The following is a 24,271-nucleotide window of genomic DNA, read 5'->3' as shown; positions in this document are numbered from 1 at the left end:
TTGTCAGTTTTAATAATGTTGATTGAAAGGTAAGTATTGACTCAAACAGCGGGCAGATCATGTGCTCCTTTGTAAATATAGTTCACCTTTCATTCGCTGCTCACTTGGACATGCTTGATGAGTCTGGCAGGTTTATTTATGACATTGCAATTGGAGCATGGAATGGAGAAAGCATGAAGCGTGTTTGAAAGGCTTAGTAAAAGAGTCTGAACACTTCATTTTTCAGGGATTGAGATGGAGATCGTCAACAGTTGTGAATTAAACAATGGAGGATGTTCCCATCACTGTCGCCACACCACGAGTGGTCCACTCTGTAGCTGTAATCAAGGCTTTCACCTGGATGCTGATCAGAAGACTTGTGTAGGTAGGGCTGACCATCAGTAGTTTCTTTCAGTCCCCGCTTGGTCTTGTTCATATACATCAACACAAATGGATTTCTCAATTAATTATAAATTGGCATCTTAAAATCTCAAGTCTGTAGCAAATAAGTAGGCTTTTTGAGGGTAGGGTTACGTGTTATGATTTATCAATTATTACTGAAAGGGCAGAGTTTTATAGTTTCCCGCACTCGCATGTATGCAGGCAAGGGAACACATAAAATTCCCACCTGCCCTGATCCGTTTCTAACTTTGCCAGGGCATTGAGAGGCCTGGGGCAGTCAGCCTACCCTTACCCTAACAGAAGCCCTTGAGTAGGCAGGTATTTTGAGACTGGCAGAAGTAGTACAACAGTTGGGAATGGGGAATGACTGGTAATCATCCTGCAAAAATCTCAAAGCTGAAGGTGGAGGGGTGTGTTCCTCAAGGAATCCCTTTTCAAAAATTCATGCTTGTTCTTAACAGCTGATCACCATGAGCGGTGTCACTTTGCCCCAGACCAGGTCTCTTCATTAAAGACCCCATCCTTCTCAGGCATCATTATCCCATTCTGCTGAGAAGACCCACGAGCATGGCCATGGGCTCCAGGACTTAGAACCTGGGGCCTGCTGTAGTCTCAGTTCAGGCTTTTGCTGCTGCTGGGGCTGTGGAACTTGTGCCTAACCTGAGCTGCACCTTGTCCTGGGAGTGCTTGCTGGGACAGTGCAAAGGGAGGTCTTCGGAGGTTGTGAAGCTGCTGTGATTGTCAGAGATGTCCGACCCTGTGTCCAAAAGTAGTGCGAGATATTCACCTTCCCTCTGGTACCTGTGTTTTGAATTCAGTCCTGGCTGATCAGGTGAGAGTCTCCCTCTCGCTTGTATGGAACTATTTTAGATAAGTTCAACGCAATTAATATTGATCTTTTGGTGCACAGCATCAACCTGCCTGCAATTTGGGAGACATTTTGCCACTGCAATAACACTGGTCTCAGAAAACATGACAGGATGGTTGATGTGGGAATGCTATTTTAGTGGAATAAAGTGCACTGTTATGACGTTGGGGCTAAGGTGCATTTTTGTAGGATAAATGTTTTGCTTTAAACCACTTACATACCAGCTATGTAGATCATTGATTCTGATTGGACATAAAATGGAAATGTGTGCCTGTCTTTCTCCAAAATGAACATTTTTAATACAAAGATCTGCACTGACAAAAGCAGCAAGCAATCTCCTTGACAAATCACATTTCCTTGTTATGAACTCGGTTCCTGCTCACCACACTGGCCACTTGCATCAGCCTTTGAAAGTAGATTTGATAATTAAACCCTGTTATAATTTTCACATTGGGACCTTGCCAAATAACTAACTTGGTAAGTAGACAGGACCAAACCATACACAACAAGAAAGCCAAGTGTAACTGTCGGTTGTTCGCTGTTAATTACCATACGGGGAAATCGTTATATGACAAATTGTTTGTCACTGGGTTGTGGAAGAAAATATCTTACAAGAGGAGGTATGTTTGGGCCCTTGGATACTGGGGAAGGAGAATGGAAATGGGCAGGTATTGCACCTTTAACCTCCATTCCTCATCAGGAGGGTCTTAGGGCTTCTTCCTGGAGCAAAGACCTGACCCATCACTACCCACCACCACCCTCCTCCTCTTGGCCAAGCTTGTCCTCACCCTCAACAACTTCTCTTTCAACTCGTCTCATTGTCTTCAGCTAAGAGGGGTTGCCATGGGTACCCGCATGGGCCCGAGTTGTACCATGGGGTGTGTGGAACATTCCTTGTTCCAGTTCTATTCTGGCCCCCGACCACAACTCTTTCTCTGCCACATCGATGGTATCATTGGTGCTGCTTCCTTCTGTTGTCTGGAATTGGAAAACTTCATCAATTTTGCCTCTAATTTCCACCCTGCCCTCACTTTCACCTGGTCTGTCTCTGACTTCTCCCTTCCCTTCCTCGACGTCTCTGTTTCCATTTCTGGGGATGGACTGGCCACTAATATCTATTACAAACCCACCAACTCCCACAGCTACCTGGGCTATACATCATCACACCCACTTCCTGTAAAGACACCATCCGATACTCTCAGTTCCTCCGTCTCCATCATATATGTACAATTGAGGTCAGCTTTGACAAGGAAGCCTCTGAAATGTCCACCTTCTTTCTCAACTGAGGATTCCCCATCCCCATTGTCAACAGGGCCCTCAACCAGGTCGGACCCATCTCCTGCACTTTCACCCGCACCCCTTCTCTTCCCTCCCGCAACGGCGATAGGGTTCCCCTTGTCCTCTACCTACTATCCCACCAGCATCTAGATCCAGAAGATCAGCAGATGCCATTTCCGCCACCTCCAGCGAGATGCCACCACCAGACACACATTCCCCTTCCCTCCTATGTCCGTCTTCTGCAAGGACCTTTCCCTCTGGGAAACCCTGGTCTGCACTTCCTTCAACCCCAACACCTCTCCTCAGCCCTATAGCACCTTCCTCTGTAACCAGTGAAGGTGCGACACCTAACCGTTTGTCTCCTCCCTTCCCAGTATCCAAGGGCCCAAACATACCTTCCAGGTGAAGCAGCACTTCACCTGCACTTTCCACAATCTAGTCTGCAGCATTTGCTGCTCACAATGTGGTCTGTTCTACATTGGAGAAAAGAAGTATAGACTTGGTGACCGCTTCACAGAACGTTCTGCTCACAAAAGAGACCCTGAACTACCAGTTGCCTGCCACTTAAATGCACCACCTTGCTCCCTAGCCAACATCTCCATCTCTGGCTTGCTGCAGTGTTCCATTGAAACCCAGCACAAGCTGGAGGAATAACATCTCATTTTCTGCTTTGGGACCCTACAGCCATCTGGACTCAATATTGAGTTCAATAATTTTAGGGCCTAAACTCTCCCATGCCCCAGCCCCATACCGCACACACCAGACCTTGTTACCATACAGCCTTCCATGACACAACCGCTGTCGTTAGTCAACAACAGTCCCCATTAGCAATTACTCACCTTCCCAGCCTGATAGCTCGCAACTCCTTTGTCTGTCCAACAGTCCTTCTCTCTCTTTGGGGTCTATCCTATCGTTTACTCCCTACCCCACCACCTCCCTATTTTCTGCATGTAAACTGATGTTTTCCCAACCACCATCCGTTCTGAGGAATGGTCACTGGACCCGAAATGTTAACTCTGTTTTCTTCTTCACAGATGCTGCCAGAACTGCTGAGTTTTTCCAGCAACTTTGTTTTTGTTGCAGGTGTTACACTTTCGGTGATTGTAGGAGAAAGTCCTGAGTGGCTGCGAGTGAAGGGAGAATGGACCAGGGTGTCCTGGAGGGAACAGTCCCTGCGGAAGGCAGACAGGGGAGGGGGAATGTGTCTGGTGGTGGCATTTTGTTCGAGATGATGGAAAAGGCGTCTGATAAACTTCTGGGTCTGGATATTGGTGGGATGGTAGGGAAGGACAAGGGGAGTCCTTTTGCAGTAGTGGGAGGGAAGGAGGGGTGAGGGCAGAGGTGCGGGAGATGGGTCAGACCTGGTTGAGGGGGCCCTGACGACAACGGGACTGGGGAATCCTTGGTTGAGGAAGAAGGTGGACATCTTGGAGGGTGCCTTTATGAACTTGGCCTCATCGGAGGTACTGAAAGAATGGGATTGAGTCTTTACAGCAAGCAGGGTGTGAAGATGTATAGTCCAGGTGGCTGTGGGAGTCAGTGGGTTTATAGTGGATTTTAGCGGCCAGTCTATCCCCAGAAATGGAAATACAGATGTCAACAAAGGGAAAAGAGGAATCAGAGACAGACCAGGTGGAAGTGAGGCCAGGGTTGAAATTGGAAGCGAAATTGATAAACTTTTCCAATTTTGGACAAGAGAGTGAAGCAGCACTGACGACACCATTGATATCTTACATAGAACATAGAACATTAAAGCACAGTTCAGGCCCTTCGGCCCTCGATGTTGTGCTGACCTGTCAGACCGATCTCAAGCCCATCTAACCTACACTATTCCATGTACGTCCATATGCTTGTCCAATGACGACTTAAATGTACCTAAAGTTGGCAAATCTACTACCATTGCAGGCAAAGCGTTCCATTCCCTTACTACTCTCTGAGTAAAGAAACTACCTCTGACATGTGTCCTATATCTTTCACCCCTCAATTTAAAGCTATGCCCCCTCGTGTTCGCTGTCGCCATCCTAGGAAAACGGCTCTCCCTATCCACCCTATCTAACCCTCTGATTATTTTATATGTTTCAATTAAGTCACCTGTCAACCTTCTTCTCTCTAATGAAAACAGCCTCAAGTCCCTCAGCCTTTCCTCGTAAGACCTTCCCTCCATACCAGGCAACATCCTAGTAAACCTCCTCTGCACCCTTTCCAAAGCTTCCACATGCTTCTTATAATGCAGTGACCAGAACTGTACGCAATACTCCAAGTGCGGCTGCACTAGAGTTTTGTACAGCTTCACCATAACCTCTTGGTTCCGGAACTCGATCCCTCTATTAATAAAAGCTAAAACACTGTATGCCTTCTTAACAGCCCTGTCAACCTGGGTGGCAACTTTCAAGGATCTGTGTACATGGACACCGAGATCTCTCTGCTCATCTACACTGCTAAGAATCTTACCATTAGCCCTGTACTTTGCCTTCTGATTACTCCTACCAAAGTGCATCACCTCACACTTGTCTGCATTAAACTCCATTTGCCACCTCTCAGCCCAGCTCTGCAGCTTATCTATGTCTCTCTGCAACCTACAGCATCCTTTGTCACTATCCACAACTCTACCGACCTTAGTGTCATCTGCAAATTTACTAACCCATCCTTCTACGCCCTCATCCAGGTCATTTATAAAAATGACAAACAGCAGTGGACCCAACACCGACCCTTGCGGTACACCACTAGTAACTGGTCTCCAGGATGAACATTTCCCATCAACTACCACCCTCTGTCTTCATTCAGCAAGCCAATTTCCGATCCAAACTGCTATATCTCCCACAATTCCATTCCTCCGCATTTTGTACAATAGCCTATTGTGGGGAACCTTATCAAACGCCTTGCTGAAATCCATATACACCACATCAACCGGTTTACTCTCATCTACCTGTTTGGTCACCTTTTCAAAGAACTCAATAAGGTTTGTGAGGCACGACCTTCCCTTCACAAAACCGTGCTGACTATCCCTAATCAATTTATTCTTTTCTAGATGATTATAAATCCTATCCCTTATAACCTTTTCCAACACTTTACCAACAACTGTGGTAAGGCTCACTGATCTATAATTACCAGGGTTGTCTCTACTCCCCTTCTTGAACAGGGGAACCACATTTGCTATCCTCCAGTCATCTGGCACTATTCCTGTAGACAATGACGAGTTAAAGATCAATGCCAAAGGCTCGGCAATCTCCTCCCTGGCTTCCCAGAGGATCCTAGGATAAATCCCATCCGGCCCAGGGGACTTATCTATCTTCACCCTCTGAAGGATTTCTAATACCTCTTCCGTGTGAACCTCAATCCCACCTAGTCTAGTAATCTGTATCTCAGTATTCTCCTCGACAACATTGTCGTTTTCTAGAGTGAATACTGTTGAAAAATATTCATCTAGCGCTTCCCCTATCTCATCTGACTCCACACACAACTTACCACTACTATCCTTGATTGGCCCTAATCTTACTTTTGTCATTCTTTTATTCCTTAAATACCTATAGAAAGCCTTAGGTTTTACCCTGATCCTATCCGCCAACAACTTCTCATGTCTCCTCCTGGCTCTTCTGAGCTCTCTCTTTAGGTCTTTCCTGGCTACCTCGTAGCCCCCAAGTGCCCTAACTGAGCCCTCAAATCTCATCCTAACATAAGCCTTCTTCTTCCTCTTTACCAGAGATTCCACCTCCTTCGTAAACCATGGCTCCCGCACTCTACAGCTTCCTCCCTGCCTGACAGGTGCATATTTATCTCAGACACACAGGAGCTTTTCCTTGAATAATCTCCACATTTCTAATGTGCCCATCCCCTGCAGTTTCCTTCCCCATCCTATGCTCCCTAAATCTTGCCTAATCTCATCGTCTTGGAGTAAAAGTTGTGGGTGGCGGCTGGAATAGGAGTGGAACAAGGAATGTTCCAAGTACCCCATGAAGAGACGGGCATAACAAGGGCCCATGCGGGTACCCAAGGCCATCCCTCTGACCTGAAGAAAATGAGAGGAATTAAAAGAGAAGTTGTTGAGGGTGAGGACGAGCTCATGAGAGTGATGATGGGTGGGGACAGTTCGGGCTTTTGCTCCAAGAAGAAGCAGAGAGCCCTGAGACACTCCTTGTGGGGGATGGACGCAGAAAGAATTGCATGTGAAGAGGATGCGGCTGGAGTCTGCAAACTGGAAGTTTTGAAACTGGCATAAATTGTCAGAGGAATCACAGATGTATGTGAGCAGGCACTGCACTAGGGGAAACAAGACCTAGTCAAGGTAGGAAGAGATGAGTTCTTTAGGGCAGGAGCAGGCTGAAACAACAGGTCTGCTCGTGTAGTGCTGTTTTTGGATGTTTGGAAGTACATGCAGAAGACTCTGCAGAAGCTTCTGAGGAAGGGTCACCGGACTGGAAATGTTAACTCTGATTTCCCTTCATAGATGCTGCCAGACTTGCTAGGCTTTCCCAGCAAATTCTGTTATTGTTTGTGCAGGAGATAGGTAGGGATAGAGCCAAAAGAGAGAGAAGAACAGTTGGACAGACATAGGAGTTGATAATGATCTGGCTAGGAGGCGGAATAGCTGTAAACTGGGACTGTTAGTGACTAACAATAGGTAGTGTATAATGGCAGGCTATGTGGTAACAAGGCCTGGTGTGTGGGGCAGGGGTCTAGGACATAGGAGAGTTTAGGCGCTAAATTATTGAACTTGGTATTGAGTCTGGAGGGCTGCAGAGTCCTCAAGTGGAAACTGAGGTGTTGTTCTTCCAACTTGCGTTGCGCTGAGCTGCGCTGAAACACTGCAGCAAGCGTGCGCTTCACCGATGAATAAAACACAGCTGAAGGAAAATCTGGTTTATTTTAAAAAAAAGCAGGATTGACACACCCCAGTGTTCCATGATTCTATAGCAGTGAGATTTAATTTTTTCCCCAGACTGTAACCACTTCCACGTTTTTCTATTTTTCTTTCCCTTATTAATGTAATTTAGAGTTGAAGTCTGGTGTATCTATCCCAGTAGCCATTCTTGTGTCAATACAGATACCAAAACTGTGCATTTAGCAATACCCATTCCCATATCTGTGCAGATATACATTCCCCTGCAATATCAGTGTCTGTACCAAATATAATGTATATCATGTGGCACACAAGTTATATTGATATATTGCTCTGTGATCCCTTTGCACACTTCTGCGGTTTGTAGTGTGCCTGCTATGAAGCGAAAATGAATTATGAAATACCCATTTATATAAAGTTTTAGTAAAAGTTTTGAGTCAAGTATTCCAGTTACTTGTTCAGATTGTGAAATATGCAGAGAATCAATGAACTGAACATCATTCTGGATTTTAAGCTTGGTGCAAGATAATTCAATTCATAGTCAAAATCATGGCAGGAAGTTGCTTGAAATTGCTTTCACTTTCACAAGGTAAATTCATGTAAACTTTACTCTTCTGCACTCGTTATGAATCATCACGCAATAGGGGCAACTCAGGAATTTTTCAGCCCTGGTAATTGTTGACACCAATCGTGTCGCCTGGCTGCTATTAAAGTTGTTCATCATGCAGTGATAAAAAGCAATGACTTATTTATAAATACATACCAAGGGCAGTAGTTTATTGAATGAAAATGCTCTGGGAAATTGTCATGTTATATACAATGCTACAGAGCTGCATGTGGATTTTTTTTTCAAGTTGTTTACACCATGCAACATTATTAAGTAAACCAAATTTGAGAGTTTAAAGAAAGTGGGAACTGCCGATGCTGGAGAATCTGAGATAACAAGGTGTAGAGCTGGATGAACACAGCAGACCAAGCAGCATCAGAGGAGCAGGAAGGCTGACATTTCGGGTCTGGACCCTTCTCCAAGCTTTGGAATATGCTAAGCGTTGGTTGCTAGCTGTATCATGCCTGATGTGGGAAGGGAGGGCTTTGGGACTATGGTTTGATGAATGAATGAGCTGCTGAGTGTGAATCCAATGCAACGGGCATCAGTAAACATAAGTTCAAGGAACTCTGAATAAATTATTCAGGCTGGAAACACGCTGGGTAGGTTTGCCATGAATTGCATTTAAAGCCTAGGTTCTGGCTGTCAACTAACTAATGACCAGCAGTGTCAAATGTGGAGTGATCTGATTAACAAGCTGGAGCTGATTGGACTTTGTCTTGTTCTCATGCAGATGTGGACGAGTGTGACGTTGGTACTGGCTGCTGTGAACAGGATTGCTTCAATACACCTGGTGGATACGAGTGTGGTTGTCATGCAGGCTATCGGCTCAGTCTGGATGGCTGTACATGTGATGGTGAGAATTGTCATCTTGCTTCTGTAAATAAAGTGACTGGATTCCAACTTACCATCCATTAGAGAAGACAGTTTTTGTGGCCGAGTGCAACAAGGAAAACTGAGATAGCGAGAACTGCAGACGCTGGAGTCAGAGATAATAAAGTGTGGAGTTGGACGAACACAGGCCAGGCAGCATCAGAGGAGCAGGAAAGCTGACGTTTCGGGTCAGGACCCTTCTTCAGAAACCATTTCTTGCTGTGTCTCTCCAGCTCCAAACTTTATTGTTTACAAAAGAAAAACATTATTATTCATAGCTTTATTCTCCAGTCTTTCTCACTGTCACTCTTTTCCATTAAAACTAGTGTTGCTATGCATTTACTTTTTCTCCTTTGTTTTGCTCACCATGTGGGAATGGAGAAGACATGTCCTGTTTGTACATGAAGTCTGACCCATTCCTTACATGGTGCAGCAGACCTGAGTCACTTACGCCTCTCCACTGACAATATCCAAAACGTTCTCTGGAAGAGAGTTAAAAGAATCAATGAAAAAAAGTTAAGGCAATTTAAGAATGAACCCTGGGATATTCCTTCAAACTTGATGAAAACTTCAGACGATCATGGTAGTTCATGTCGCTATTCTGTGAACCCAAAGCCTCCTTTAACTTTTTGAACTCATTCAGATCTATTGTGAGCACCTCAGTGATTCCGCACTCTGTGTAATCTCCAAGTGTTTCATCTTACCATCTCTATCTTGTTGTGTCTTCACGAGGTCAATGCACATTATACTAATGCCAGCTCAAACTTATTCTTTCTGAGTTCGTCATCCACATCCTTGTGCCTTAATGGTCTGCACGAACATTCAATGATTTATTTTGGACCTAAATTGACTGATGCTTTTCTGCATTTAATGCTAGAATTTGCAAGAGCTGTCAGTGGTGTATTAGCTACAAAAGACCCCTGAGAGAAAATTATTAGCTTGGCTCAGCTGACTGTAGTCTTTGGGACTAGGGAGGTTGGGGTTTCGATCTCCACACAATATATGTTGATCAATGCAGTAGAGGATGGTGTTCCACATTATTGCATTTGCCACTTTTCAGATGAGTATTAAACACTGTCCTGACTTGGCTCAGGTAAACATTGAAAATTTCCATTGTCCTCCTTGAAGAAGAGCGGGAAAGTCTCTGAATATCCTCAGCAATGTTTCTGTTTCAACCAGCACTGCCAATTTGATCATTCATTTTCTTTTTTCTTGCACTTTATGCACAAACTCTTAGCAAGGATTCCATAAGTAGCCACTGTGAACAGTAACAACTCTGACTAAAATTCAAAAGTGGTCTATTGACCATAATTTGCTTTGGCTTTATATGACGCTACATAATCACAGACTGCAGAGGGAACCTTTTCTGAAAAGTTTGTTTAAAAAGAAATCCTCCTTGTGCCTCCCTGCTAATTTATGGTATGTCCACACAGCAGCTCCTCCCACCCATTCAACAGGCTCCTTATGCCTTTTGCCAAGGTATGCCCCTCCTCCCCTCATCCCTAGACTGTCATGTCCCCCTGTCCAAGTTTGCCCCTCCTTTTAACCCCACAGTCCTTATGGCCGTATGCCAAAGCACATCCTGCCAGACAAGTCCTTTCATTTATCACCCCCTGCCCCAATACCAAGTTACAACACTTCCATGCTCAATAACCTACGTTATACTGTATAGAAGCAGCGAACCCTATAATAGCAGCTGTATCCACAAAAGAAAAGCTTTTTAAAAAAGCGATCCATTCAGACCTTTTGACTTTGTTCAAAACCACGTAACCTTTTATAAAGAAACATTGTGAAATTGCTAAAGGTCACCTGGCAAAAACTGTCAAGCAAGCTAAGGTGCAGCTGTTTCAAAAATCTGATGGATGTCTGGGCTGTTAGACTACATGAAGAGGCTTGGCCAATGGAGAACTGAAACTCCTGAACCACTGCTTGATTGACAGTTCTGGCTTTTTGATTTCTATTTCTCAACCTTTCTTTACTGGAAGTTAAGTTGAATAAATCAATTTTTTATAACTTTTTTTTAAAACAGCCACCTGTTGAATTGGGTTTATTGCTTCAGTGCAGTGTATAGTGGGTGAAGGGGCAAGGAAGATTCATACCTTGTTATGAGAAGCCATGGGGCTTGTTTGAGTATGCATTCCTTGGCATGGGTGCATGAAAAGTCATGGAAGACATTTGGAACCATGAGCTGGCATTGATAGTGCCTCAGTGTGAAGGGTGTGGCTAGTGGGGGTTGCAGGGCCTTTCTGTTTCGTATTTCACATGAGGGTGAAGTGCCACTGCAGTAAGGCAGGTTATAAAGGAAGCAAACTCCTGCAGCTGGTAGTCCCTGTGGTTGCATCTGAATAGTTTCCAGGGTCACCTGGCCCAACTCTACATGCCTCCTGGGAAGGTGATGGCCTAATGGTATTATCGCTGGACTGTGAATCCAGAGACCCAGGTAATGTTCTGGAGACCTGAGTTCGAATCCTGCCATGGAAGATGGTGGAATTTGAATTCAATAAAAATAAAAAAAAACATCTGGAATTAGGAATTTAATGATGACCGTGAATCCATTTTCAATTGTTGGAAAAACCCACCTGGCTCACTAATGTCCTTTAAGGAAGGAAATTTGTCACCCTTGCCTGGTCTGGCCTACATGTGTCTCCAGACCCACAGCAATGAGGTTGACTCTCGACTGCCCTCTGGGCAAAGAATGCTGGTCCAGTGACGCCGTTATCCCGCAAATGGAAACAAAAAGCACCCCTCAGCAATGAAGATTGCACCTCTGTAGCAGTGCTTTGCGAGGTGGGTGCATGAAGCTTGGAATTTTCCAAATTCCTGCTGTTCATTTCCAAGGATGAAACTTCAGCCCAATTTCATGTCAGTGACTTACTTTAAAAACTGTACATTGATCTGAAATCTTTACGCTGTTTCTTCTCTCCTCAGTGTTGCCGGATCTGTTGAGTATTTCCAGTTCATTTTGTAGGTATTCAGATCTCATTAGATCTTGTTCCCCGGTCTTTAATGGACCTGAAAGGTCTTTCAGTCCTATCCATCAGCTTTGCAATGGGAGAAAAAGCAGCCAACTTAATCACATGGGATTCTTTACCAATATTCATGGACGAGCATAGTATATTGCACAAGTGACAAGGGAACTACTTCATAAGTAGGGAAGCTACCCTGTGTCCCACCTGTATGAGTGCAGTTTTTTAAATCAACAGAAATTGCTGGGAAAACTAAGCAGGTCTGGCTGCATTTGTGGAGACAAAGCAGAGTTAACATTTGGGGTCCAGTGACCCTTCTGAATTAATTTGGAGATAGGAAAAGGTCTGTATATAAGCAAGAGTGGGGAGGGAATGAGGTGTAAATGATAGATGGGGATGAATCCTGGGCCAAGGTGTGGGGTGGCCAGAGGTGGGCGGGGGTGGGTGGAGAGAGAGAACAACAGCTGGGCAGACAAAGAAATGGGTCAAGATCAGCCTGGAAGAATCAATAGCTGCAAATGGGATTACTAAGCAGCTGACAAGAGGTTGTCTGTTTGGTAGCAGCCCACATTATGGCAAGGCATGGTGTGTTGGCACTGGGTTAAGGACATGGGAGAAGGTGCTTGGGCTCCAAAATGATTGAACTTGATGTTGAGTCCTGAAGGCTGCAGTGTTCCCAAGTGGAAAATAAGATGTTATTCTTCCAGCTTGCACTGAGCTTTGTTGGAGCACTGCAGCAGGCCTGAGACAGAGATGTTGGCCTGGAAAAACAGTGGTGTGTTGAAGTGACAGGCAACTGAAGCTCAAGGTCATTTTGTGGACGGCGATAAGAAGCTTCTGGTGATTTTTCTGGATTTCCAGCATCTGAAGTCTGTTTGGTTTTTGTTGTTGAGTGCAGTTTTTGCTCCTTGGCAGTGGATTCATTCTAAGTGAAGTTCCACTGAGCCATGATCCACTGTGTGGAATGTCAATAAAATGGCAGTGTGTGGGATTGATAACAAGGTGAATAGTTCTTAGGGCTAAAGGGATCGAAGGGTATGGGGAGAAAGCGGCAACAGAGGACTGAGTTGGAAGATCTGACATGATTTTTGCTATTTTTCATGTTTCTATGTTTAAATCAAGAATTGGTGATCAATGAAGTAAAATTTAGATTTTGAAAGTCTGGAGATTTTAGGAACCAGGAAATACCGACATGAACATTTGATATAATTAATTCGGTTTTGCCATGACTGAGTGCATCACTACTTATTCTCATTACAGCTAATTCTTTCTTATCTCAGCGACAATAGCTTTGAAATTGCTGGCGTGATGAATGGAAACTTTACTGATGTCTAATCCAACATCTTTTTGCATTTTATTTCCAGATGTTGATGAATGCGCCGGAGAGAATGACATTTGTGAGCACACCTGCCAGAACACAGCTGGCTCTTTCCAGTGTTTCTGCAACATTGGATACAAGCTGGAGGAGGATCGCAAGAGCTGTGCACGTATGTTTCTGTCATGCATTGATGCTTACATCGACATGACTTCACACTTGCAGAATTGCTGATATCCCAGTCTGTAAAGCAGAGGCCACCTTGAGGTGATAACAAATTGTGGGGCTGGATGAACACAGCAGGCCAAGCAGCATCTTAGGAGCACAAAAGCTGACGTTTCGGGCCTAGACCCTTCCTCAGAAAAAAATCTGCTTTTTTCTGATGAAGGGTGTAGGCCCAAAACGTCAGCTTTTGTGCTCCTAAGATGCTGCTTGGCCTGCTGTGTTCATCCAGCTCCACACTTTGTTATCTTGGATTCTCCAGCATCTGCAGTTCCAATTATCTCTGGCCACCTTGAGGTGTTTAGGTGGTTTGTTGGACTTAGTCAAAAAAGCAGATGTGATATGCTGATTATTCGATGTGTCAATAACTTCAGTCCAAGCCCAATCTGGCCATGGCTGAGACCAAGTATCGTTCTTGGCATTTTGGCTAAGACCACTTGGCGGCGATCGTGTGCTGGGGCTTTTGCCTCAGTGACAGGAACATTTGTGTGGGAACAACAACTTAAATACCTCCCCCCCTGCCAATCTGGCCATGTGAAGATCCCAAGCAGGTGTTAAACTATAGTTTTTAACAATGTGAAATGATTTGTTGCTATGAACCTAATCAAATATTTCATGGACGTTTTACAGAAGTATTTTGAGACAACTTTTTGACACTTTTATTTTTATTCACTCATGCAACATGGGCGTTGCTAGCTGGCAGGTATTTATTGCCTAGCCCTAGCTGTCCTTGAACTGAGTTGCTTGCTAGACCACCTCAGAGGGCAGTTTAAAGTCAACTACATTGCTCTGGGTCTGGAATCACATGTAGGCCAGACCAGGTGAGAATAGCAGATTTCCTTCCCTGAAGGACTTAAGCCAGTCGGATTGGTCTTTCCCAATATTTGTCAACGGTTTCATGATCATCGGTAGATTCGTATTTTCAGTCATTTTTTATTGAATTTAGATCCTACTCCGCACCGTGGTGAGATTTGAACCCAGGACTCCAGAGCATTAGCTGAGTGTCTGGATTAATAATCTGATAATAATTTGACTAGGCCAAATAAAGCCTGAATGAGCTTTGGGTGTAGGAAATCAGAAACAAAAACAGAAATTGCTGGAAAAGCTCAGCAGGCCTGGCAGCATCTATAGAGAGAAATCAAAGCTGACATTGCGGGTCCAGTGATCCTTCATCAGAACTCGGACTATCGCCTCCCCTTAAAGTTCTGAGCCACATGAGGAGTGTAGTAGGCTGAATTTTCTGGTCTCAATATGGCTGGTTTGGAGGGACATTGAAGAGACTGAGGCTGGAAAAAGTCAGCTAAGGGGCAATTTTGTGGCCTCACCAGCATTTTGATACAAGGAGGTGGTATCCCTTTCATGCTCAGAAGCTGCTAGCTCAACTGTGGCAGACCCCCTGGGGTTGGAGTACTTTAAAAGCCAGAAGCTTCACCCCCTACTTTCAGGAGCCCAGGCCAGAAAGGCCACACCCATGACCCAAACAATCCTTCCAAAGGAGTTTATCTCCTGCAAAGGGCCAAATAGTTTTGGCCTTCATAACTTTTCATTTACATCTTCATCTGCCTTTGCGATTACCAGTGTGCTTCAGCAATGCCCAGTTCTGCCAGTGGAGTTACTGTGGCCCATAGCTAGCAGTCTGTGGTTTGTCCTGCAGGTTTGTCCATATGGAGGCAGCTAACTGGGAGGAAGCAGTGCCCCGGAAAGCATCTTCTGTCACCTATCTTACTGCCAGCAAGTGTGGGCATGGGACTCCCATTGAGTGACATTGGGATCCTACTCTCAATCATCAGCAAAGCAATGGAAAGTCTTGTTGACAGTGCTATCAAGCGGCATTTGTTCGGCAATAACCTGCTCACTGATGCTTACTCTGGTTTTGCTAGGTTCCGCTCTTGACCTCATTACAACCTTGGTCTAAACATGGACAAAACAGTTGAACTCAAGAGGGGAAGGGAGGGCATTAACTCTTGACATTAAGGCAAATTTTGACTGAGTGTTGCATCAAAGATCCATAGTAGACCTGAAGTCAATGGGAATTGGGGGAGAGCCCTCCACTATTAAAGGAACTTCTAACAAAAGGACAATGTTTGCAGCTGTTCAAGGCCAGCCATCCTAACCACAAGATATCACTGCAGGAATTCTTCAGGGTTGTGTCCAAGGACCCAAATATCTGCAGCTGCTTCATCATAAGGTCTGAGTTGGGAATGTTTGTTCTGTGCACAATGTTCATTACCATTTGTGGCTCATCAAATGCTGAAACAGCCTGTGTCCAAATGCAGCAAGGCCTGGACAACGTTCAGGCTTGAGTTTGATAAGTAGCATTCATGACACACAAACGCCAAGAAATGACCATCTCCAATAAAAGAGAATTCAAATACTGCCATGACAGCCAATGGTTTTACCATCACTGAATCCAACATTACCAACATCCTGCAGGTTACAACTTAGCAAAAATTGAATTGGACCAGCTATGTAAATACTGTGGCTGCTACAGCAGATTAAGAGGCTGTGAATTCTGTGGCAGATAACTCGCCTCCTGACTCCTCAAAACTTTTCCATCAATGACAAGTCGCAAGTCGGGGCATGGTTAAACTCTGTCCACTTGCCTGAATCAGCAGTTCAAAAAAACTCAAGAAGCTTGACACAAAGCAGCCCACTTGTTTGGTGCCCCATGTAGCACCTACAGTATTCACTTCCTCCATCAGCAATCCAAGTAGCAGCAGCATGTATCATCTACAAAATGTACTGCAACAACTCAACAAGTCTCCTTAGCATCTTGTACACCTACATCTGTCAAATGCTGTCCTAGCCAATGAGATCCCAAAATTTATATAAAAAGTGGAAAAACAAACAGCATAAACCAGTGTTATCATCTTTCCTGGGAGGTTTCTTTTGCTGAACTTTATTGTTGGAGATCAGGAAAATCCTTGCTGTGTTTGGACTATTGGCTTTGCTAATGTCTCAAGGTTACATGTTGAGTAACTGAACCATACACACCAGGATAGCTAGCTAACCTGACAGGGCAGCATTGAGGATGTATGTAGATGGAGTTGTGAAGAATTGAGTTTGTGAATTATTTGAAACCAAAATATTACAGTTGTGCTGAGGAAACCCAGCTTAGTAAGACTAACAACAGGATTATCTTAATCCTATGCAGATGGCTTAATAAACTCTAGTCAGGGAATCAGGGATGTTACCTAAATTGAATTTGCCAATGCATTTTGTTTTGAACAGTGTTGGTTTGCGCTAGTAAACTGAGGAAGTACTTCATTTATGATTGTAACCATACTAACCTCAGCAATGGCTTGGCTCAGTGATGGTTACTCTCAAACCTGGGTTATGGATTCAGACTTTGCTTTAGAGAGTGCGTGCACCATGCTGATACTCCCATGGCAGGACTGAGGGAAGGCTGCACTGTTGGAAGTTCAGTTTTTTGGATGAGACATTAAACTTTGGTCCTGTCTGCCCTCTTGGGTAGAAATAAAAGATTCTGTGGTGATATTTAAAGAAGGACAGAGATGTTTCCATGTTTATGCCAATGCTTTCCCTCAGCCAAAACCTATTCTCTGGGTATTCCTGTGGAGCAGTTGTGCGATCTTGCAGTGTGCAAGTTGACCACTGCACTCTCTGTCATAGCAACAGTAACTATATTTTGAAAAGTAATCCCTTGGCACTTTGAGATACTTTAGGGATAAGAACAATGTTATTGAAATGCAAGTTCATTCTTCTGCACCATCACCTCCAAGTGTAGCTCTCTTACCCTCTCAATGTGCGATATTGGTGAGGGGAGCTCACATTTCAAACAAATGTGTTTGCTAAGCAATCTCTTCCTCCATGTAACTTTTATGAATCAAGAATACAACATATTATTTCGATATGTATTCCCCATGTAAGGTTTCTCTTCCTTATTATCAATAGTTCTATTAACCTCCCTGTCCTCACTACTTTTAGCCCTGTACCTCTGTTGTATTGGGTATTTCTTTCTTTTTTTTTAACCTCTCTCTCGACTTTAGTTATTTTTGGCCAGAGCTCTTGACTGCAGAGAACAAGGCTGTCGCCAGTACAGCTTTGCCTGTTCCACTTTTTACTCTCTGTTCTGTCCTTTTGGAACCTGTCTAATATTAATGAAATCAAAGGTTATTTGTTTGACTAAAGCGCCCCATCTCGACTTCATGTGAAATCCTTGCCAAAGAAAAGCTGTCGAATAAGCAGTATACACGGATATAATACTTGGTTCAGCTACTTCTATTGTCAGCCCCTCAGCAGTTTTTATGCAATTAAATGTTTTGTAGAACTCCAAGATTGTAGGAAGCTGATGCCTATTATGATTCAGATATTTAAGGCATGCTTTTAAGGACAATGGAAAGGGAGTACATGTTTAACCAGGAATTGATAATAATAATGACATACTTCCTGAGGATTTTGTGGAAAATTGTTTGAAAATCTGTTTGTCGTTCTGGAGAGGTTGTTTATACATTGTGAACCCTCCAACACATACAGTTGACCAAAAATAACCACAATTCATGTGCTCTGCATAAAACTTCATTTGCCAGGGATTAACACTGAGTAACAGCCAAAACTCTTAAGGGACAGAAGCTGAATTTAATAAAACATTACTGGAGGCATTTTCGTGTAGAGTGAAGTCCTATTTAAAATTAGGTGCGATTAGATCAAATTACTTGACTCTTGGACCAAATCAGCCTGTCAGAGTTAGTGGAACTAAAGTTTTATCAACACTCGTGACTGTATATTCCTGCTGACTTTGCAGTGAGCTCAGTGATTGAAATTTCCAAGAGATGAAGTCCTGCTGTCTGCCTCCACCAGGCTGACGAAGGCAGCAGGCAGCTTGAGACATTATAACCTCAAGCAGAGGGGCTGGCAGTTCTGTAGTCTCAGTAGTGCCATTAGGAGAGGAGGGTGCTGCTGAGACAGGTACGTGGACAAAGGAACACCTCAACATGAAAGCATTCTTGTGTATCAATGTGGGAAAGCTGAACTGAAGACTCCAGACAGTGGTAAGGATATTAGGAAACCCTTCTGCAGGATTGCACACAGCCAGAATTGTGGCCATACATTCATGTGCCCTTTTCATTGGGTCCTGGGGCTTTTGGCTCAGATATGTCCTGGATTGCTGCAGGGGGCCATTGCCTGCAATGAGCTGCTAATCTCTGCTTGCAATGTGGGCAGCCCTGTAGGTGTAAAAGTTCTAGTGATGATGCAAATCACTCCTCACAGAGGCTTTATACACCCTAATTGGCTGCATTCTTTGGTAAAGTTGTCACCCAATCCTATTGGCAGCATGATCCTGCTAAAGTTGTCCAACAGTAGACATGCATCAAGAAGCTATCTTGATGTAGCACCCCTCTACTTTATTTGTTCATGGGATGTAAGCATCACTGGCTAGTCTAGTTTTTATTGCCCGTTCCTAACTCTGCTTGGAAAAAGTGGTGGTGAGCTGCCTTCCTGAACTGCTGCTGAACATTTGGGTTAGTTTGACTCACAATGCCATTAGGGAAGGAATTGCAGGATTTTGCCTCAGCAACACTGAACGAACAGTGATGTATTTCCATGTCAGGATGGTGAATGGCTTGGAGGAGAACTTGCAGGTTGTGGTATTGTCATACAACTGCTGCCCTTGTCCTTGAGATAGTATTTCTCCTGGATTAGAAGGTCCTACTAAAGAGCATTGGTGAATTTCTGCAGTGCAGCTTGTAGATGGTATACACTGTTGCTCCTGAGTGTTAGTTGCGGACGGAGTAAATGTTTATGAAAGTGCTAATCAAGGGGGCCTACTGTTACCTGGAAGATGTAAAACTTTTTGAGTGTTGGAGCTGCACTCATCCAGGCAAGTGGGGAGTATTCCATCACACTCCTGACTTGTGCCTTGTTGATGATGGACAGGCTTTGGGGAGTCAGGAAGCACATTACTTGCTGTAGCATTTGCAGCCCCTGACCTGCTCCCATAGCCATTGTGTTTATATGGCTAGTTCAGTTTTGGTAAGTGCCAGGATGTTGATGGGGGTTATTCCGTGACGACAATGCCGTTGGATGTCAATGACTGATGGTTAGATTATTTGTCTTACTGGAAATGATGATTGCCTGGCACTTGTGTGGCATGAAAGGTATTTGTCAATCCAAAGCTGAAAACTGTCCAAGATGTTCTACAATTGAACATGGACTGCTTCAGTATCCGAGGAGTTGCAAATGATACCAAACTTTGTGCCATCATCGGCAAACATCTTCCCTTTTGACCTCATGATGGAGGGAAGGTCATTGATGAAGCAGCTGAAGATCATTGGGCCGAGGACACTACCCCAAGGAACTCTTTCAGAGATGTCCTGGACCTGAGATGACTGACCTCCAGCAACCACGACCATCTTCCTTTGTGTTTTGAATGATTCCAAGCATAACTCCACTTTTCTGGCCGCTTCCACACAACCAGTGGCCTCCCAATTCCATCTCCATGGGGCTGGGAGAATCTAGCCCTCCGGGTCAGTAGGAATGCTTCTTTTTTTCAATAATACCTCTTTGTGTACTGCTAGACGTTAAATGTGATGGATGAAGTGGTTACCCTTGATCACAATATACCACGTAATTAATGGTCTTTCAATATTCTGACTTCCCTTCTGTTTAGTTGCTCACAGGCATGCATCTACTAAAAGCGCTGGTCTTGTATCATTTATAGGGTGCTACTACACCTTTTAAGGACCTTCCCAAGATTTTCTGGCCGTCCTCTTTCTTAACTTTGCAGATTAAACTTCTTGATGAAGCAGATGAAATGATCCCCAACGTAATTATAGGGTCAGAGCTGGTGCAGAAAGAGTCAAGCTCCACCAGAAATCTGTTCCAAGGAGAGGAATCATCTCCTTATAGTCTTTCAAGTGAAAATGTAACTGTAGGGAATAGGACTATAGTAATATATTTAACATAATCGTAGACTGAACGAGGTGACTTGCATTCAAACTCAGCAGAAGCAAGATGAACAGGCAGCTTAGATTAAATTGCTTTAAAAATTGGAAGACAGCAGTGCCAAAGAATGTGGTGACACATTCAAGAGAAAACTATTTTTACATTTGACACAGAAAGTAATTCAGTTATGGGAATAGTGTGTCGGATTTTTTTTAACTTTGGGATTTAGATTCATTGCTATGGCACTCTTCTATGTGTGAAGTATTAAAAAATGTTTGCATAAATCATCTAACGTTGTTTTATACTTTGATCCATGAGAATTTTTGCCTTTTATTGAAAGTTCCTTGTGGAATAGATGTACAATAGTGAGTTGAGATTCTCTGAAGATGGATTGGAGGAGCAGTTGACAAGATGCCTCTGAAATGTCTTGCACATTTTGAATTTTTTTTTCAGCTCTGGATGACCCAGTGGAGGCACTCAGTGGCCAGCCTGGATTTGGAAGACACATTCCTGAGGTGAGCTTCTACCATGGAGAAGAATTTACCGAGTTATTTGATGAGGAGAATGAAGAAACTGGGGAAGGGGAAGCACGAGGAGAATTCACCCTTTCACAGAGCTTTGGTGAGACCATCGTCAGTGCTGTGAATTCTATGTAAACTCCTCTTGACAATCTGAGTTTTGCAAGGGGTGGGTATCAATGCTTTTTACTAATGCAATCATTCTTGAAAGGGGTGGGTATCAATGCTTTTTACTAATGCAATCATTCTCGAAAGGGGTGGGTATCAGTGCTTTTCACTAATGCAATAATTCTTGAAGGAAACATTTAAGTACCTGCTCAGTAGCTCATATGTATGTTAATATTTTGAAGATTGCAAAATTATGTGTAACAGAGTCAAAGACTCATACTGCACAGAAACAGACCTTTCGGTGCAACCAGTTCATTCCAAACATAATCCCAAACTAAATTAGTCCCACTTGCCTGCTCCTGGCCCATATCCCTCCAAACTTTCCTATTCATGTACTTGTCCAAATATCCTGTAAAAGTTATAATTATAGCCACATCCACCCTCCGTTTTTTTAAAAATAGAATTGCCCGTCATGTTTTTTCAGTCTTGAAATCACCCTCCTAGGGAAAAGTCAAGTATCATTAACTCTATCTACACCTCTCATTATTTTATCAACTTCTATCAGGTCATCACTCAACCGCCTACGTTCCAGTGGAAAAAGTCCCAGCTTATTCAGCCTTTCTTTCTAACTCAAACCTTCCATATCTGGCTCATCTTTTGTAGTGTTTCTGCAATTTGTGAACTATTAACTGCCTTAATGACTGTGTCCCCAAATACATATTGCAGTGTATACTTAATGTCTTTGTAATAAATGTACAGGGCTTCTGCTTTGATTGGATAGGATATAACACAATACCAGGTTTGTGACTGAGCTTCTGAGTATTGTGAGTGTATTTGTTGATCTGACATGTGGGGTAGAATCTTCTAAGAATTTTAACAATGTGGGCTATTGGCAAGGTTTGTAGCAGAATCTGACAGGAAATCCAGCAAGACCTATCTCAACACAGAGAGTAGCAATGTTTATGCAACTGCTGAGTATTGAGGCGAGATTCTCACATCAGTGGCAAGTTACCCATTAGTGGGAATTATTTCTTGTTAACAACCTTATTAACTGCACATCTCACCCCATATGCAGTTTCCTATCTTGCCAAATGCATAAAGCAAATAAGTCAGAAGTCACATGACACCAGGTTATTGTCCAACAGGTTTATTTGAAATCACAAGCTTTTGGAGCGCTGCTCCTTTGTAACCTGGTGTTGTGCAACTTCTGTCCACCTCAGTCCAACACCAGCACCTCCACGTGAAGAAGACTAGATATCTAGATTCTCGATGTGGAAGTCAGAGTGGGTATCTGTCCACTTCAGCTTGCTCCTTGCCCCAAAAACCCTCCATGTTTGACATTGGGCGTCAACATTTCAGGGAACTCTCAATGGCACTGGCCACGTGCACCCCAAATCCATGATCATTGACATGTGCCGCCTTTAAGGACCCTTATACGGCACATGTACGTTCATTTCAATGCTGTGCCCAGGGTGCTATCTGTGTAATACTGCAGCAAGGATACTGAGTGCTCAGGGACATGGAGCCAGTCATGAATTGTACCAGGCTGCATCTTCAGCCTGTTCTCTTGCTGTCATAATGCTCATCATGGGATCAGCTGTGATTATGGCAAAAGATGGAGCAGGCACAAGGGGCTGAGTTGTCCATTCCTGCTCCTAGTTATTCAATATTCTTAAGTTCACTCACACTGATACAGCTTGAATGCTCACAGCATTCATGCCTTGTATTTACTTGCCTCGCCTTTTTGCGCTTGGCCCCCTCAGCCAGAGATACCAGCTCCATTGTGCTACTGTATTGCCATGCTGTTTAGCGTAGTTACAAAACCAGGAAGCACGTCATGCTTATCAGCAGGCCTCAGTCAAGTCAAGGGACATTCAGCCTTTGTTGAGGAGTTGCAGTTCAGTGTATCAAGGGTAGCCTGTGAAACCAGTCCCTTTGAGTGGTCAGAATCAGGATCCACTCCAGCTAAACAATAAGGAGCCAAATGGTGGGCAACTCACCACATCACAGCTGAGACTGCACTGGCCTGGGTTACAGCATTGGGCCACGATGGCCTGCCATAATGTGGTGACCTCCACTGTCATTCCTGGGAGAAGAGGATGTTCTGTTGTGTCGGCAGATTTTCATTATCTCCCTTGTCCAGGACAGATGCTAGCAACTGTGCAGAGCAACTCTGGACTAAAAGCACTTGTTTGGTTGCACAGCAGCCATTTGAAATTACTACAGCACCGGGAATGCTGGTCAATTCCAGGATATCCTGGAAGCGTTGAAATATTCTGGGAATGACACCTGGTTGGACGGAGCTAGAACCACACGAGAGGGGCAGCATAGGTGTGGGGTAGATAGTTAATGATGTGGGTTCGGTAAGAAATGGCGTGTGAACTCACTAGGCCTCATGGCGAGAAACCCTCCAAAATAATTTGATGAAACTAACATACATCCAAAAAATATATGAATTCAGCAATGGATTTTGGATGTAAGAACCTGCAACAGAATTTGTGAACTCCTCAGAAGAACCACTATTTGTCACTGTTCAAATATTCCTCTTAATCACTAGAAGCAAAGAAATAACTAATTTTCAGACTTCGCATGGGTTATTCTTTAGAATTTTAGGAAGGGAAAAGGGAGCCAGTTTGGCTTCTGAATAACTTTAAATGCATTGGGGATGGTCTAAAGGGACAGAGGATGTTTGGGGAGTCAGCTGAGACATAGTAATGAAATGATTGTGAAGGGAGATGGAGACAGAATTAAAATGTGGTTAGAAAAAGCATGGCTAATAATGAAGTGGTTTTGGAGTGTTTGAGAGATGGCAAAAGAGTGGGTTGAGAAGTGTAGGTAGATGCGTTATGATGAATTTCATTTGCAGGGTTAGGAAGAAGGTCACACCATGATTGAGTAAGAATGGAGACAGTTCTGAAGTTATCCTGAAGGAGTTGGAAGATGGTAATGATTTAGGTAGAGTAGGCAGATGTTCGTGGAATTGTTTTAGAGTGATCAGTAATTTGGATATGGCAGGCTTCCACGGTGTCCTGATGGAATTCTGTGCTGGGTCTAGCCGGATAATACAATATTATGATATCCAGCTGGAGTTGTATATTGGATCTGCTTGTATAACTATCTGGATATTGTTCACAGTGTGCTGGGACGGGAGCTTTGGACATGATTGCAGCTTGTTGTGTGAGGACTGTAGGAATGGTGGCACCTGCAACGAAGCACGTGATGGATGTATTTGCCCAGAAGGTTGGACTGGAATCTTGTGTAACCAGAGTAAGTAAACTCTCAAGTATTTGTATTGAAGTGCGTTTTTGAGCAATGTGCAGACATTGTTAGTTTGTAGACGTGGGAGCTACAAATGATTCTGCTGCATGGCACCATCAAAAAAACAACCTTAG

The 24,271-nt window shown here is 43.8% G+C and overlaps 1 protein-coding gene across 4 annotated transcripts in view; it reads left to right on the top strand.

Moving 5' to 3' along the window:
- LOC125466575 (multiple epidermal growth factor-like domains protein 6) overlaps positions 1-24,271 on the top strand; it is a 433,777-nt gene that overhangs the window by 339,170 nt on the left and 70,336 nt on the right. For all 4 annotated transcript variants that reach the window (XM_048561224.2, XM_059638102.1, XM_048561225.2 and 1 more), the window contains 5 exons: positions 227-364; positions 8,705-8,827; positions 13,175-13,297; positions 20,707-20,874; positions 24,015-24,146. In XM_048561224.2, coding sequence (XP_048417181.1) covers positions 227-364; positions 8,705-8,827; positions 13,175-13,297; positions 20,707-20,874; positions 24,015-24,146 — 684 coding nt within the window. The remainder of the gene's footprint in view (positions 1-226; positions 365-8,704; positions 8,828-13,174; positions 13,298-20,706; positions 20,875-24,014; positions 24,147-24,271) is intronic.

The sequence above is a fragment of the Stegostoma tigrinum genome, chromosome 28 (genome assembly GCF_030684315.1).
Source record: "Stegostoma tigrinum isolate sSteTig4 chromosome 28, sSteTig4.hap1, whole genome shotgun sequence".
Lineage (NCBI taxonomy): Eukaryota > Metazoa > Chordata > Chondrichthyes > Orectolobiformes > Stegostomatidae > Stegostoma > Stegostoma tigrinum.
Note: the sequence above shows the minus strand (reverse complement) of the source record. Positions and strands in the feature narration are given on the sequence as shown.